This window comes from Panthera uncia (assembly GCF_023721935.1).
Source record: "Panthera uncia isolate 11264 chromosome B3 unlocalized genomic scaffold, Puncia_PCG_1.0 HiC_scaffold_1, whole genome shotgun sequence".
In the NCBI taxonomy this organism is placed as follows: Eukaryota; Metazoa; Chordata; class Mammalia; order Carnivora; family Felidae; genus Panthera; species Panthera uncia.
The window spans coordinates 71,265,465-71,281,545 of record NW_026057582.1 but is presented as its reverse complement, the minus strand read 5'-3'; the positions used below and the strand labels follow the sequence as shown (position 1 = coordinate 71,281,545).

Sequence of the window (16,081 nt, the reverse complement as noted above, 5' to 3'; positions counted from 1 at the left end):
AAAATAAAATAAAATAAAATAAAATAAAATAAAATAAAATAAAATAAAATAAAATCTCGATCTCTAGAGCTCCCAGACTGAAGGAACAAAACAAAATAGGGTCAGCTCAGCCACAATAACAGACTATTAAAGAGGCAGAGAAGCATGCCCTGGGGAAGGGCATTCTAAGCCAAAGAAATGGCTGTACAAAGGCAGGAGGCATGGAGACAAAGAATTGTTGGAGCCAAATGGCTTTTGTATGCAGAGAGGTATGCCCTGCATCCCACAAAGCTGAAATCTATTCCAGCCAGGGGAACATTCACAACTGGAAAACAGCCAGATGGGACAGGCCCAGAGCCTAAACTGTTCAAATTTAGGAAAGGACCCAGCAAGTTCTCTCAGGGCTTCCTGTGAGATCTGACTTTTTCCTCATCGGTCTGTGACGCCTCCAAGGCCACCCACACCGTTTCCACCTCCCCAGCTCACGACAGACCCAAGTCTGGGCACAAAAGGCAGACCAATTTTTGGTATTTTGTTGGTACTTGGTTGGATTTGGGGGAAAGGGCAAGTTCTAACCGCAGATCAGGCGCCCAGAGTGGGGTAGGGCAGTTGCCCCCAGCATGACCCCGACCTAGTCTAGTAGTTGAAGTGCCCTTGTTACCAAGCTTGCTGAGGGGGGGGGGGGGGGGCGAGACTGGAACTTGCTCCACTCTCATTGGTCAGCAGAGAAGTGCCACCGAGGAACCCTTGTTGCCAGAGGCAAGAACGAGAGCCCATTGGTCAGGACACCTCACAATGGCCCCGGCAGCGCACAGGATTCTTCCGATTGGTTCGCTGTCTGCCTGAGGAGACCCCTGTTGCCTCGACGCCCAGCAGGCTCCTTGGTGCCCTGGAAAGAGCGCTTCCCAAGCCCACCCCCGTTCCCCATTGGCTGTCGTGGGGGCCGCCGCCATCTAATGACGGAGGCGCAAAGCACCCGTGGGCGCGCTCCCTGCGGCAGGATCTAGTCCCGCGGGAGGGTGACCCTGCCGGGACTACAGGTGCCGAAGCTGAGTGCAAGACTCAGGCGCCCGGCACTCTTGCGGAGGACCCCGTTCTCCCTCGGGACCTGGTCTGGAGCCCAGCCCGGACCTGCCCTCGGGGAGCTCTGCACCTCCAACCTGGAACCCAACCCGAAAGGCCCCAGTAAGTTCGAAGCACCCACGCGGCGTGTGAACCCGCTCAGGGCAGACGGAGAGGGGAATCCCAACTGTTGTGTGTGCGGTCCGCGCCTCCATTTGCTTCTCGCCTTAATCGTTTATCCACCGATTATTGGCTCCTTTATTTGGCATTCGGGGTCCACCTCGGTGCCACCTCTCCAAACCCTTCGTTCCAACGGTGTTGGGAAGTCCCGCGCCGCAAAGAATTCCGATTGAGATCCGAACGGAGGAGTGGCGGAGACGGGGGTGAAACCCCTGTGGGACAATGTTCTACTATCCCAACGTGCTTCAGCGCCACACCGGCTGCTTCGCCACCATCTGGTAAGGGCAGGGCCCTGCGCGCCGGGAGGGGCACCCAGGGATCCCAGCCTGACACCCCCTCCCCACCGTCCATTCACACCCCCGACCCCTCCAGGCTGGCAGCGACGCGTGGCAGCCGGCTGGTGAAGCGTGAGTACTTGAAGGTGAACGTGGTGAAGACCTGGTAAGGCCCAGGAAGGGGAGGAGCGGCCGGGCCTGTGCGGGCAAGGTGGCAGGGCAACTGGATGGATCCGGTTCGCCAGGCTACGGGGTTGGTCCTTGGCGCAGGGGTGAGTAGGGCGTTTTGTACCCCCAGCGAGGAAATCCTCGATTACGTGCTGGTACGAGTGCAGCCCCCGCTGCCCGGTCTACCGCGGCCCCGCTTCTCCCTGTATCTCTCAGCCCAGCTGCAGATTGGTGTGATCCGGGTCTACTCCCAGCAATGCCAATACCTCGTAGGTAAGTCCGGGAAGGCTCGGAGATGGGGCAGAGCTGAGTGGCCCTCGGCGAGGCGGGCTCTATACCTTGCCCTCCCTGCCCACAGAGGACATCCAGCACATTCTGGAGCGCCTGCACCGTGCCCAGCTGCAGATCCGCATTGATATGGTAGAGACTGACCTGTGAGTGCCCCCCTGGGACCGGCCCGTTAAGCTTTTTTTTTTTTTTTTTTTTTTTTTAATTTTTAAAATCTTTTTTGAGAGAGAGAGAGCACGTGAGCAGGGGACAAGCAGAGAGAGAGACACACAGAATCTGAAGCAGGCTCCAGGCTCTGAGCTGTCAGCACAGAGGCCAACACGGGGTTCAAATTCACCAGCTGTGAGATCATGACCTGAGCCGAAGTCAGAGGCTTAACTGACTGAGCCACCCGACACCCCCCACCCCTGCCCTTCAGCCTTTAGAGGGCAACCTTAGCCCTCTGCCTCAGTACCTGACAGCCCACACTCTCTCTCAGACCCAGCCTGCTGCTTCCTAACCGCCTGGCCATGATGGAGACCCTGGAAGATGCTCCAGACCCCTTTTTTGGAATGATGTCTGTGGATCCCACACTTCCCAGCCCCTTCAGTATCCCTCAGGTAGGGCTCCCCAGAGACAGTTCAGGGGGACTGTCGTGGTGGACCCACCCAGACAAAACCCATTCCACTTGTCTATTCAAGGCCAACTTAGAGGCAGCTCTTATCCGAAGCATATAAGCAAATAAGAGGCAGCTCTTATTTCCACACAGTTCCCACTGCCAAGGCTCTAATCCAGGCCCTCATTGTTTCTCAGCCCTGGGTTTCCCTATCTATGTCCTCCTCTATCCACACTCTAACACCTCTACAGCTTAATACAATGCTACTTCCTTCCTTCAGACACGTCCTGTGGCTCCCCACTGCAGATAGAGTACTAGCATTAGAGCTCTCCATGCCCAGGTCTAGAACTAGCTACCGTCTCTTAGCATATCGCTTAAGCATCTTTGGCTCCCAGACACTGGTCTGGCCCCCATGTCCCAAAGATGCCATGTTCACTTCTTTGCTTGTGCTGTTTCCCTAGTCCATAAGGGTCATCCTCATTTTCTACTAGTTAAGTCTTACACATTCTTAACAGACCTGGCTCAAATACTATCCTTTTCTATGCGACTTTATCACTGGCCAGAGCCAAATGTTGTTTTGGAACTCAGCGCATCGCTAAGGGGCTTGTTTCACCCTTTGTGTTGACTCTTGCCCAGGTCCTGTACAAACCTGTCATCATGTTGGACCGTAAGCTCCTTAAGACCAGGAATCTTTTCTGTTCCTTTGTCCCCAACAACACTTGACATAAGGGTGCAGTGCTTCGTGTACAGACAGATGGACAAAGAGTAGATAATGGCAGGAATGGGAGGAAAGGCGTGCATATGGTGAGTGAGTTCACCGCATACAACTGTCAGTGCCACAGGGCTTAGGCATGAAGGAATATTTTCGTCCATTGTCTGAATAAGGTTGTGGAAGTGAGAAAACAGCAGCTAAAGATTAACCCTTCCTTTTGTCCCCAATCCTCCCCAAAGATTCGACACCTTCTTGAGGCTGCAACCCCAGAGAGACTTCTTGAGGAGATCCCTCCTGAAGTCCCTATGGAGCCAACGAAGCCAGGTGAGCAGAGAGGGTTCTTTCCGGGGAGAGGCATAGGAAGGCCCCAAAACTGAAGAAATGACCATCATTGAGCTTCTCTTAAGAGCCATGCCTTTTGTGTAACCTCATCTCTGCCTCACAGGAGTCCTATGAGATCAGAATCTTACCCCTTTTTACAGAGGAGGAAAGTGAGGCCCCTAGTGGTTAAGCAGCATAGTCAGGGTCAGATTGGCAGTGACTGGCCTGGGCCTGACCAGAACCCAGGTTGACTTGATTGTAGAGTCCATGTTTTTGCCTCACCACATGGGGTGGGAACCTGGAAAGAAGTAGAGGGGCTGGGGTGACTTTCCTGCCCCTCCAGACAGGATCCCAGTCACTGTGCTGCCCCCAGAGGCCATCACCCTCCAAGAGCCAGAGCCCATACGCATGCTGCAGATTGAGGTGAGTTGTACCCCTACAGTGGGGCCTGAGGCCTGCCTCTGGCGGCCCAGCCCACCTTGTATTTATCCACTCCTGTCTGCCCCGAGTCCTGCCTTCTTGTTTCCATTTCACCACTCCCTGCCCCTGTTCCTTGAGCGCCCAGTGGGCCTCCTGCTGCCTTTCAGACCCAGTCTCCTAGATCCACTTGCCTTTTTCAGAAATGGAACTGTGTCCTCTTTCCCCTCTCCTTACTCTCCCTCTTTGGACAGGGTGAACGGGACCTTCCAGAGGTCAGCCGGCGAGACTTGGAGCTGCTGATTGCCGAGGAAGAAGAAGCTATCTTATTAGAGGAACGTGAAGGTAGGCCTATCTGGCTGCGTAGGGCCCGTGTGGCACTGGATGGTCAGAGCCCTGACATGGGCAGTCTGGGCCTGGGCAGTGCTCCCGTCTCCTCTCTTCTGTGCTCTGAGACCTGATCTTCTCTCTGCAGAGTACAAGGAGGAGCCCCGGGCCCTGGAGGGAGACACCATATTACCCTCGCTTTCACCTCCAGCTCTTGCACAGTAAGGGCAGGACCCTCTGGGCCAGGTAGGGGGTCAGTGCTGGGAGGGGTGTCTTCATTTCTCGCCCATTTTCCCTCAGGGTGGAAGGGGCAGCAGAGCCACTTCCGGTCCCAGTCCCCGAGGAACTGAAGCCAGCAGCCTGGGAGCCCGAGGCCCTACTTACTGGTGAGTGCCCATCGTGCCTGTACAGCTACTGCACACAAGGGCCCTGGATTCCAACTTGCTGAAGGGAGGCCTTCTAGCTCGTGGCTGGGTGGCTGTAAGGGCAAAGGCTGTGTGGCAGAGCCGGGACCTAGAATGTTTTTGCAGAGGTGACTCCTCCACCGGAGCTGCGTCTGCCAGCCCCTCCCAGCCCAGAGGTGAGTAGTGCCCCTTCCAAGTCTCTTCCCCTCCCAGAGCCGCTCATCTGTATTCGGCTTCCCCAAGCCCTGGGCTACTGCTAGCCTGCCTGGGCCTTTGGGCAAATGGGTAAAAGGTACCCCTGCTCACACTCCATTTATCTAGACTGCCCTTCTCAGCTGGGCCCCTCACATGAGGTTGGAACTGCATGTACTCAGAGGCCGTGTCCAGCTCTTTCTCGGGGCACCTCTGGGGTGGGGATATGGGGCTTGTACCACTAAGGTGGTGGGAAAGGGAATCATGGGTAGCCTTGCCCCCACTTCCCCTCCAACTCAGCAGAGGAGGCCCCCAGTTGCCCCATATCCTGGGGTCCCACCTGCTCGTCGCCGTCGCCGCCGCCAGTTACTGTTCTGGGACAAGGAGACTCAGATTTCCCGGGAGAAATTCCGGGAACAACTGCAAACCAGAGCCCACTGCTGGGAGTGTGTGAGTGCAGCTTAGGCTCTGCTGGGGATGGAGGGAGGCAGGGCAGGCCTGGGGCAACACATGCTGGGCCTTCTAAACTCTGGGGGGATGGGGGGGCTACACAGGGAACAATCCCCAAAGTGCACGTGTTCCGGGGGTTTGCACGTACACAGCTGTGTTCCTTGAGTGACCCCACCTAGCATATCCACAGGCCCCAGTTAGTAGTGAGTGGGGCAGGCAGGGGCATGAACCTGAGAGTTGGAAGGTCAGAGGCCTTGGAACAAAGTATTGCAAAGAAGTGGAGGAGGGGCGGTGAGGAGTGGCTCCCTCCTAACTGGGCTTCTGGCCCTCCTTGCCATGCAGCCAAAGGCGCAGCCTCCTGAGAGGACCATCAGAAGCCCCACGGAGCTATTCCGAACCCCAACTCACTGTAAGGAGCGGTGGGAGTTGGCATGTGGGATCTTCTGAACCCACATTCCTCACCTCAGACCCCACCCCCACTGCCCACCCCCCTCCCCAGCTGGCTGGTTACCCCCAGAACTGCTGTCTTTCTGGACCCGCTGTGCCCAGCCACCCCCAGAAGCACTCAGGCGAAGGCCACCCTGGGAGCCTGAAGAGGAGGCTGAGGAGGAAAGGAGGAGGACTGAAGCTCTGAGCGATATTGAGGTAACTGCACCCTTCCTCCTTCGTCAAGAGGCTGCCTTCTCCACCCCCCATGGGAGCCATTGGTGCTGGGTCCGTCCCCTAGTGCAGGCCGGTTCAGGGCTGGGACTGCTTCACCCTACCCCAGGTGTTTCTGACACTCGGGGTCTTAGTTCTCGCTCTCCCACCCCCAGGTCCTGAGAGAGGCCCAGGAGCCCAGCGGGCCCCTCATGCTGTCTTCAGGTAGGTACCTGGAGAAGGGACAGGACCACCACCCCAGCCCCTGTCCCGGAGAACTGGTACCCCAATGCTCTTATTAGAAGGGAGTGATTGATTAACATGATGGAGCATAGATCTCTTCAGCTCTCCCACTGGGCACTTTTAATAAGTCACTGCACAGTCACGGCATCTGGGTCAACCAGGTGGCCTCAAGGTCCCGATTGCTCAGATCTAAGCAGATCCACTCACCACCTCCCCCTCCCCCTCCCCCAACAGAACTCTCTCTAGAAGCGGCCGAGGAGGAGAAGACCCGCATCAGCCTCATCCCTTCGGAAGAACGGTGGTAAGCCACCAGCCCCGGCGAACTCAAGTATTCCCCTTGTTTCTGTCACAGCTGCCACCTTCCCTGTTCGACCTGACTCCCATGTTCTCCCAGGGCCTGGGCCGAGGCAGAGCGGCCAGAGGCCCCTGCACTGCCTGTGGTACCCGAACTCCCTGAAGTGCCTATGGAGTTGCCTTTGGAGCTGCCCCTGGAGCCCGAGCTGCTGTCGCTGGAGGCTGTGTATAGGTATCAGGGAGACAGACAGTGTCTCGGTGGGGCGGGCCCAGGCTGAGACTTCAGCTGACAGTCCTTGATCCCTACAGGGCAGTGGCACAGGAGCTGCAGGCCAACAGGGAGCCCGATTTCAGCAGCCTGGTGTCCCCTCTCAGCCCTCGCAGGGTGGCCGCCCGGGCCTTCTATCTGCTACTAGGTGAGTGTGGGCACGAGGTGCAATGTGGGGGACGAGGACACACAGGCCCTACGCGGACTCCCCCTGACTGGCCCTGTCTTCTCCCCTTGAGCAGTGCTTGCAGCACAACAGATCCTTCGCGTGGAACAAGAGAAGCCGTACGGGCGCCTCCTGATGCAGCCGGGGCCCCGATTCCACTGCGGTTAGAACTAATTCACAAGCTGCCAGGATACTGGTTACATTAAATATGTCTTGCCTGCCTCATTTCTGAACATCTATCTCCGTGCTTTCTGCTGTCAGAGCTACTGTTTTTCAAGCAGAAATTGAACTGCCTTTATTAGGGTAGGATGTCAAGCCTTCATTTGTGTTGTTCCACAGCAGAACAGATCCAGAGACGCCTCTGCAGGGCAGCGGGCAGGGCTGAGACTCCAAATGGCTACGAGGCCCAGAATCTTTGGTAAGGCACGAGCTGCACTGGGCTGAGAGGTGCTCTCGGGGTCTGGGCAGGCTCTGTTCTCTCTGGCCTGGCTGCAGCTCAGTCTAGGTGAGGCCTAGGACGGCCTGGAGCTCCTGAGCTTTGTCACCAGGCAACGAGCCCAGTGCTGAGTGGAAGCTGTCGGTGTGCTGTCTGGCCAAGAATGTCAGGAGCAGCAGCAATGCGGCCTTGGTATCTGGGTGGAAAGTGCAGAGGGAGAGATCCCGCAAGGACTGGCCCTCCCCCAGCTGCCCCAGGCCCTGTGACCCCTGGCCCTGCCCACTACTGCCACCCTCACCTGGTGGGATCTTATTGTCGGCCAGAATGAGGCTGCAGATGCGCAGGAGCTCAGGAGCCACATCTACAACCTGTGAGAAAAGAAAGGCTGACTTAGGGGTGGCAGCACCCTTGGGCCCGGGTCCAGGGGGGCAGTGGTAGAGACCAAAGAGAGGGAGAATCTCCCACCAGGGATACTTTGAGTGTGATACCAATTCACATCCAAGACAACTGTGAAACATGAGAAGGACCTAAGAAACATGGTAGTAGTAATTGTTGTTTTTTTTGAAGGAGACAGGATTGTGACCAAAGAGGAATGAAGTTAAGAACAAAAGAATCCCCTGGTTTCTCTTCAGATCTATTAAGTCTTTCACCTTTTATTTTAAAGAAAGACCAAAAGAATCCCAGACACTTGGGAGCTCCACCAACAGAACAGTCTCTAGAGAAGCAATGGAACAGGAGTCCAAACCTAGCTGGTCAGTTCAGACGAATTCAGGAAGCAGGGCTGCTCTAATTGGAAGGGATGGTGGGGCAGCCCAGGGATACCCACGCCCCATGAGCATCCTGAAGGAGCCCTGGTATAGGAAGTTAGCCTAGGGAAACTCTGATTTCTAGCTCCCCCCAGAGTGTGCAAATGGCCAGGCACGATGGAGCCTCCCTAGGAAAAAGCACTAAGGAGCGTCACAGGACAGTTTAAACTGTTACTCTGCGTCAGCTACAAGCGAGGCCAATTCTGCCTGTGACGAGCAGCAAGCTCCCCTGAGGGCCGCCAGCATCAGCATTACCTGGTCAGGGCTGCTCTGGTACAGGAAGCTGAAGAGGTGTCCTATGGTGACCCATTCCTCCAAGTCCTCCTTCAGTGGCAGGGCATGCAGCAGGGCAGCCAGCACCTGGACACAGAGATGCCTCAGGCCCCTTGTTCTGCACCCTCGCACCCTCCTCAGCTTCCTGGCTGTGCCTGATGCCCCTGGGTCTCACCTGGGGCTCCGGTTTCCTTGTGGGACTGGCCATCAGCAGGCGGGCAAGTGCCCCACAGATGTTGTCACGGACGCGATCGTGGCGCTCCCGTGCCAGGAGGGGCAACAGAAGCCCCAGCAGCTTGGGGAAGTGTCTGGTTCCACAGTCAAGGAACAGGCACGCGGGCAGACCTCTCCCGTCCTCGAGTTCCAGGGATGCTCCCAACCCCACCCAGGCCCTTTCTGCAAACTAAGGATACTCCTGAGCGGGGCGGCCCCCATGTTCTGCCAGCACCCCCAGCCCAAAGATGGCATTGCTCCGCACCTCAGGGTCTGCCTCCCGGGCGGTGCTCAACAGCACAGGGAGCAGCCGAGACACAAACTGGGCTGAGGTGCCACCCAGGCCCTGAATGGACTCCGCCAGGGTCCCCACTGCAAAAGACTTCTCTGCCACTGTGCAGCCTTGCTTCTGGTGGGGGGAGGAGTGAAGTCAGCAGGGACAGAGTGAGGGGCTGGACACAGGGTGCACAGGTAGAACAGGTTCGAAGCCAGAGCACAGAGCACTCACCGTCTTGCACAGCAGCAGTGGCAAGAAGCCGGCAAAGAAGGGGGCGAAGGCATCTCCCCCGGCTGCAGCTGCCAGGGCTGGGATGGCCTCTCCCGCATGCTCCAGCAACATGGCATCATACTCAGCCTGCGGAACCAGGTCAGGGGCTAGAGCACCAGAGCTAGCTCTGTAGCCGTGGGTGCCTCCCACAATGCCCCGTCCAAGCTGGCCATGTTTGAAACACAGCTTTTTCTCCTGGTACACCTACTCTTAGCTATCGATCCAAGCCCACCCCAATCCCCACCTGCCAGAAGCCTTTCCTGAACCTCCAATGCCTTAGTGGGAGCAGGGCTGCATCATTTGGAGCCATTACCAGCCTTTTAGTGCCCCTGGCCTCCCTAGGCCAAGCCCAGGTGCACTGTCCATCTCTGCCCTGTGCAGACTACCCGGACAGCCTGGTCCCACAGTTTGCATCCATGGCCCTCACCTGGTCCTCCTCTTCTTCCTCCTCATCGGTGTCCTGACAAGCTATCTGCAGGAAGAGAGTTCAGCTCAGCCTGGCTCTCCTGCCCCTTCCCCTTTCCACGGAGGGGAGATAGGGGAACCTGGACCTGTAGGAGCTTCAGACTATCCCCACTTAGGGCTGAGCCATCTCCTCAGCCCACAGTCCACCCATCCTGCTCACCTTCCTTTGCAGCACCGCCTTGAGCATGTTGCAGAGCTCAGCAAGACGCCCAGGGGGCTGCAACGCGAGGGGCCCGCAGCCGCGCAGCACCCCCGTCAGCGCCTCCAACACGGCCATCACCACCTGGCGCTCCCGCTCCACATTCACTGCCTGCATGTAGGACGGCACCACCCGGGCGAGGGCAGTCTGCAGAGCTGGGGACATTATTAGCTGAAGCCCCGATCAGACCCTGTCCCTCCCTCCAATCGCCCCCTGCTTCCAGGGGCCCTAGCCTCCCCTGCTCACCTGCAGTGTTGGGTTCTGAGGGGCAGCTCTGACAGGCCTTGTGCAGTGCGCAGCAGAACTGACCCAGGGCCTCGTGGGCTGCCTTCCGCACGTTCAGGTGAGGGCACTGCAGGGTGAGGAGGGGCAGGATGTGCCTGCTGTGTTCATGGCCAACGCTGGGCCCTGAGCCCTTGGATCCCACCCACTCTACCAGCCCTCTCACCTCTAGCAGCTTGAATACTTCTTCAAAGACAGTCTCCATGTAGGGAAGGAAGGCCACACTGTGGACAGACAGACATATGGCCATTGGGGAAGGAACTCCCAGGCAGGGTTCCCAGTGCTGGGGAAGGCCGAGGTTCACCTGGTGTTCGCAGAGATCTCCCCCAGAGCAGCACAGGTGTCTTCCTTCTCATCGAAAAAGGCATTTTCCACGCTGTACCTAGGGTCAGGTGGGGAGGCAGCAGCCATCAGGCACCAGAAGGGGCAGATCTGGCATTGGGCCCTTGCAAAGCCAGGATTCCTCTGACCAGAATGGCAGCCCTCCGCACCCTGAGATCTCTGAGTCCTCCTCCTCTTCCTCATCCTTGTCCATGAGCTCCTCCTCTTCCTCCCCATCGCTCTCGTCAAACAAAAGGAAGGAGGCGCTTCCATCGTACTGAGGCTAGACAGAGGAGGCACAGCAGGGACTCGAGCTTAGCTGAGACCGGGAGATAAATGCCAGTCCCGGGCTGCCCTTCCCCAACTGGCCCAGCCCACCCGTTCTCTGCTCACCACAATGCCTTCAGTGGAACGCAGTGACAGCAGCATAAGTGTGGTGATTTGTGGCAGGTGTGGCGCCAGGCCCTCACCCATGAGTCCTGATAAGGCTGCAAACAGGCTGTACCTGGGGGAGGCAGGCAGAAGCTGTACAGGCAGAAGGGGGAAGCCCAGGAAAACCCCTGATCCAGAAACAGGACAGGGTTCTCAGGTCAGGGCTGTGGATCCAGTGGATGGGCAGGAGACATGGGACAGGGGTGGGGTGAGGGCTCACTCACGTGCAGCGCCGCAAGTCAGGGTCGTCTACCTGGTCACACAGGCCCAGCCCTAGCTGGCAGCATTCCTCAGCCAGGGGCCTCATGGGCTCCCCGACTGCTCGAGCCAGCACCCCCAGTGTCTCTGTGGGGACAAGGATTTGGTTAACACTAGGATGTGAAGATGGGTCAGAGGTGTGCGAGGCCAAGACCTGGGGGACCAAAGATGGCAGCTGGGGGGTGATTCAGGAATCCCACTTGTGTTTCTAGGCACAGTGGGAAGGGTGCTTCCTTCGATGAAAAGGAAAAAACCTGTGTTGCCCGGGGGGAGATCTTTGTGAACACCTTGGCCCTTCCCCTGCACTGGGAACCTTGCCTGAGAGCCCCTTACTCACCCAGGCTCTGGATCTGCACAGGCTGAAGGTCCTCATGGCCAGTTAACAGGAATTCCCGCAGGTGCTCCATAATGGTGGGGAAGTAGGGCAGCAGGGAGGCCTGGGCAGCTGTGGCTGGGGAATGGAAGGCCAGTATCAGAGCTGGAGTGAGGACCACCGGTCCATCTGTCACGGACACCCTAGGGAAACCCTGTGCCCTGCCTCCTGCCTCCTTGTCCTCACCAATGGCCCCCAGGGCGCTCACAGCCAGCTCCTTGGCCCGGGAGCTGCTGGGATTCCTCAGAGGCTGCAGCATACATTCCATCAGCTCCGGAAGGTAGGGCTGCACTTTAGGCCCTGTAGGAAAAAGCATTCCTCTAACACCCAGGCCAGGTCTCCTACATTCTGGGGGCCCACCTCCTTCCAGGCTGACCTCTAACATCTAGCCCAGACCTCTTTGGGTGCCTGCCACACCCCTTTCTCTGCTCCAGACAGTGGTTCAGGGAGTTGCACATCCCGTCGCCTTCATCCAAAGCTACATCTCCGTCCCCTCCCTCACATACCCGATTGCCATCACCTACCCAGGTTCTCCACGAAATTCTCCAGGGCATAACAGGCCTTGGCTAGGTGGTTTGTGTGCCCAGAAGGCACCGATTTCAGGTAGGCGAGGAGCAGTGGCATCACCTCCCCTGAATAGCTGCTGATATGGGGCTGAAAGAAGGGGAAAGGAGACCCCGAGTCAGCTCAACCGCGGGTATGCCCTCAAAGCACGCACCTAAGTGCCAATGGCAGCAGGGATGCCTGAGGAGGGGAAGCTGGCCCCTGGGAGGGGTGGGGACTCTGAAATGCTGACTGCCCATTTAGCCTTGCTGACCTGTAGGTTCTCTGAGAACTGGCCCAGGGCAAACAATGCAGCATTGCGTACAACTTGTGATGGGTCCTCCAGGCCCTTGCACACGATCTGCAGCAGTGGGGACAGCAGTCTGGGTGGGGCAGAACAAGAGAATGTAGTCTGAGGGGCAACACCAGAAAGCCCTAGGCTGGGCCATTCTCATTTCCCCTGGGAAAAAGGCTTTCTCTGTCACCAGACAGTAGGCACCACCCCTGGTCCCTATAGCTGGGGAAGCCATTTAAGTTATTTTCCAAATCAGGATGCCTTTTAGAGTGGCGGAAAGCCCTACTGATAATTAAGCTCCAACAATGAGCACAGACCAGGACTGCCACGCGCTGTGTGGTGGTTCTCTCCACTGCCCAGCCTCCCTCTAGGAAAAAGGAATAGACACCTACCTCTGTCTGATGTGGTCACCAGCTCCATCGGACAGTACGGCCAGCACCAGGAGCCCGGCCTTGCGCTGGTACGGTCTTTCACTCCGCAAGGCCTCTTCCAGCATGGGCATCTAAGGGAGCAGATGGTACTCTCCAGAAACCCTGGCATAAGCCTGCCATTCCTCCGGCAACTGGCCCTCCACACCTACTAGGGCCCAAACATCTTCAGCAATGGGAGACTAGGCACACCTGGGGGTAGGGGCGCCAGAAGGGCAGAGCCACACTTACCAACAAGGGACAGAGCTTCTCAGGGGGCAAATGTAGTGCCAGCATGTCCACGACCTGAAAATGGACAGGAAGACTTTGCTGGACTCCATCTCTGCCCCACAGCTACCTAACACCCTGTTACTACCCCTGTAGCATATCTCACCTGTACAGCAAAGTGCTTGGGAGTCTCCCCCACCAGCCCAATCTCCACCTCTTCCTCTTCTGAATCCTGGTCCTCAGGATCCAGCTGGCCCAGTGGGGGCTCGGCAGCCATAATTGGGAAAAGGGTGTGTAGTAAGGGTGGCAGAAGACGATTCTTCAACAAAGCCTTGAAAAGAAGGTGGAATGGTGTCCCTGAGAATCTGCTCTCAAGATGGACTCACATTAAAAATTCTAGCCTTCTAGGCCATAAAGGGTCTAACAGAAGATTCCCAAACTCCCAGCTAGGAGCTGGGGTGAGGCCAGATCAATTTTAAATATCTAAAGATACCCAGAGATAGACAGAAAGCCCCAGCAGTGAGGTAAGGGATGGAAATGGGGGTGCACTAATGTGCGTCACAGAGTACTCACCTTGCTCTTGACTTTAACCAAGAAAGTGAGGCAGCAGAGAATACGAACACGTATTGCATCACCCAGAGCCACGTTTTTAGCCACCTGCCCAGAGACTAACTTGAATCAGAGAAAGGCAAAGAAACTCCCAGCAATATAAGCAGCAGAGGCTGTGCCTGTCCCCAGCTCACCTCCAGGCAAAATGTGAGGACCTCAGAGAGGTGGGAGGTGATGATGGGCACCTCTGACTCTAGCAATTCATCCAGGGCCTCCACAGCCTCACAGGCCTTTGCCTGCCAGACAAACAAGTCATAGGGTTACCATGCTCTTCTTCAGTGGACCAGGCTGGGTGCTCCTACACTCTCCTTCCAATAGACCTCTTGCCCACATGTCCTCACCTCATCTACAGGGATCAGAGTCTGCATGGCCACAATGAGCTTGGGCACCAACATCCGCGCAAGAGGCTAGAGGACAGAAAGCATAATACGGGCTCATCTCAGGCCCCAGAAGCTGGCAGCTTCCTCAAAGCCTGGGCACAAGATGAGCCCAGGTACAGGGGATACCCACAGTATCCCCTCTCAAGTGTTAGGAAGCACAAATGGCAGAGACTCTGAAGTAGTTCTGCATCCTGCAAGAATGAGAATATGAAGACCCAAGAATAGGGAACCAAGAAAGGTGAGGACCCACATCTTACCACGTCATCGGTGCCCAGGTAAGGGGCCATGGTGGTCAGCGTGCGCAGGGAGTAAAAGAGGAGCCCAGGAGAGCCCACCTCACCAAGGGTCTCATTCAGAAGCCGAAGAAGCTCCCGGTGGTGGGGTTGGAAGGCCTCAGGCCGGGAGGTCACCACCACACTTAGCAGCAAAAGGCCCATCTGTTCAGGAGTAGGGGACGAGAGGAAAGCTTACATGGTCTATCCAGCTTCTCGGTCCCTCCATCCCTCCTGCCCACCGACAATGTGCTAATACCTCTCTCTCTGGTATGTGAGGGCTGTGGGTACTGTGCTGAAGAAGTTGCATGAGCTGAGGCCAGGCCTCCAGGCCTTCCTTTCGAAAAATGGTGGCTGAGAGCTGGGCCAGGCTAAGGCTCACAGAGTGCCTGCAAATAGGAGAGATACCCCCACCACCCCCAATCATCCTCCAGTACCCTCCCCAGCACACGCTGGGCCTGCCTCAATGGGCTGGCCAGGAAAGAAACCTTCAAGTGTGGGCAGAGTGTTTGCCAAGTTGGGACACATAAGACCACTAGTGGCTAACAGGGAGACCAGCAGCATGGTGGGTATATGATCTGGTGAGCCTGGTTTCATGCAGACTGAATTTCAGTTCTGTTCTTCTAAATAGGATATGGCAGACCATCACAGCCCATTCTTATGAAGTTTAGTCTTCAACATGGCCTTAGAACGCTTGCTCCACCCTTGGTCTAGAACTGAAATCTTCCCTTCTCCCTGCCCCAGGCCCTGCCTGGAGCTGAAAGACAAGGCAGAAACCCAAAGAGGGTCTCAGTAGGGGGTCAGTCAGGATCCCAAGAGGAGGCAGGTAGGCACTTACTGGGTCTCTCTCTGGAAGGCCGACAGGACCAGGGACTTGAGGCTGGAACACAGGTGACAGGTGTTGGCACTTGGCCGGCCCAGGAGCCGCCTCCGCCTGGCCCCGCCCCGCCCCTGGCCCTGCCCACCTCTCCCGATGCTCAGCTGTCAGCCGTCGCCAGTGGGTGCTCAGTCGTCTGCGGGTCAGCACTGCCGCGAACTGGCGGATCTGGGACGAGGAAGCACGCACGTGAGGGTTTGGGCAGGAAGGTGCTGAACGGGCCGCAAGGGGCAAGCTGGGGGCGTGACCAGTGGCGTACTATGGGACGCTCAGCGGGAAGGGGCAGGAGCCTCACCTGAGGATCGGCCGCGGAGGCCAGCAGGTCGCAGAGCGCGGGCAGGGCGGCCGGGTCGCGAAGAACGGTCTGGAGCTGCTCAGTGGCCTGGCGGATAGTTTGGGGGTCAGAGTAGGGCTTTTCCCGCAACCTCCCGCTCGCCCGGCCGGGTCTACCCTGTCCATACCCGGCGGATACGCTCGGTGTCCGGCAGCAGCAGCTCCCGCAGGATCTGCTCCAGGCCGGCGGGCTCCATGGCAGCAGCCGAAGAGCCGCTACTGGGTCGGGCGGGGGGAGGGACAGCACGTGGAGGCCCCGAAACCCATTTCCGGCGGAAAGGGCGTTGCTCCGAGCCCCTCCCGTCACCAGGGTGATTCAACTCGCTTCCCATCCGGAGCTCTGGCTTTGCCACTTCCGTTGGCCTCAGCACCGGCTGAGCCGCGGAAACAGGCCCTGGCAGTGAAGGTTCCCCAGTCGAGAGTTCCCAAGCTCCGCGTAGAACTCGAGTTCCGTGCGTGCCGGGCCGACCCGGTTTTCTAAAGGGACACTACCCTTAACCGCAGGGCAAGAGTTCCTATATCCAGACCAAACCCTCCAACTACAGGATCCTT

At 57.4% G+C, this 16,081-nt stretch overlaps 2 protein-coding genes across 4 annotated transcripts in view; one reads left to right on the top strand and one right to left on the bottom strand.

The window, feature by feature from the left end:
- REC8 (REC8 meiotic recombination protein) overlaps positions 1-7,205 on the top strand; it is a 10,973-nt gene extending 3,768 nt beyond the window's left edge. Inside the window, exons 2-20 of one of the 3 annotated variants that reach the window (XM_049613022.1) lie at positions 706-1,499; positions 1,594-1,662; positions 1,795-1,937; positions 2,023-2,098; positions 2,431-2,551; positions 3,499-3,583; positions 3,924-4,003; positions 4,252-4,342; positions 4,473-4,545; positions 4,625-4,710; positions 4,855-4,904; positions 5,221-5,370; positions 5,713-5,779; positions 5,870-6,015; positions 6,186-6,234; positions 6,487-6,553; positions 6,647-6,778; positions 6,856-6,962; positions 7,057-7,205. In XM_049613022.1, coding sequence (XP_049468979.1) covers positions 1,444-1,499; positions 1,594-1,662; positions 1,795-1,937; positions 2,023-2,098; positions 2,431-2,551; positions 3,499-3,583; positions 3,924-4,003; positions 4,252-4,342; positions 4,473-4,545; positions 4,625-4,710; positions 4,855-4,904; positions 5,221-5,370; positions 5,713-5,779; positions 5,870-6,015; positions 6,186-6,234; positions 6,487-6,553; positions 6,647-6,778; positions 6,856-6,962; positions 7,057-7,148 — 1,740 coding nt within the window. In that variant the 5' untranslated portion in view covers positions 706-1,443 and the 3' untranslated portion in view covers positions 7,149-7,205. Of the gene's footprint in view, positions 1-6; positions 1,500-1,593; positions 1,663-1,794; positions 1,938-2,022; positions 2,099-2,430; positions 2,552-3,498; positions 3,584-3,923; positions 4,004-4,251; positions 4,343-4,472; positions 4,546-4,624; positions 4,711-4,854; positions 4,905-5,220; positions 5,371-5,712; positions 5,780-5,869; positions 6,016-6,185; positions 6,235-6,486; positions 6,554-6,604; positions 6,779-6,855; positions 6,963-7,056 lie in introns of those variants that run through there. The other 2 variants (XM_049613023.1, XM_049613024.1) reach the window with 2 other exon arrangements.
- Positions 7,206-7,249: 44 nt separating this feature from the next.
- Positions 7,250-15,861, bottom strand: IPO4 (importin 4). The gene is made up of 30 exons (XM_049613015.1): positions 15,658-15,861; positions 15,492-15,578; positions 15,285-15,364; positions 15,158-15,199; positions 14,579-14,708; positions 14,305-14,484; positions 14,009-14,074; positions 13,802-13,903; positions 13,632-13,715; positions 13,225-13,389; positions 13,083-13,136; positions 12,816-12,925; positions 12,403-12,511; positions 12,110-12,239; positions 11,772-11,885; positions 11,550-11,663; positions 11,179-11,299; positions 10,916-11,027; positions 10,693-10,805; positions 10,506-10,583; positions 10,368-10,425; positions 10,166-10,271; positions 9,881-10,074; positions 9,683-9,727; positions 9,217-9,342; positions 8,909-9,117; positions 8,671-8,803; positions 8,478-8,582; positions 7,715-7,784; positions 7,250-7,612 (listed from the first exon to the last, which is right to left on the bottom strand). Exons 1-30 carry the CDS (start codon positions 15,859-15,861, stop codon positions 7,482-7,484), a joined length of 3,372 nt encoding a protein of 1,123 aa, XP_049468972.1. The 3' UTR covers positions 7,250-7,481.
- Between the last annotated feature and the right edge of the window lie 220 nt (positions 15,862-16,081).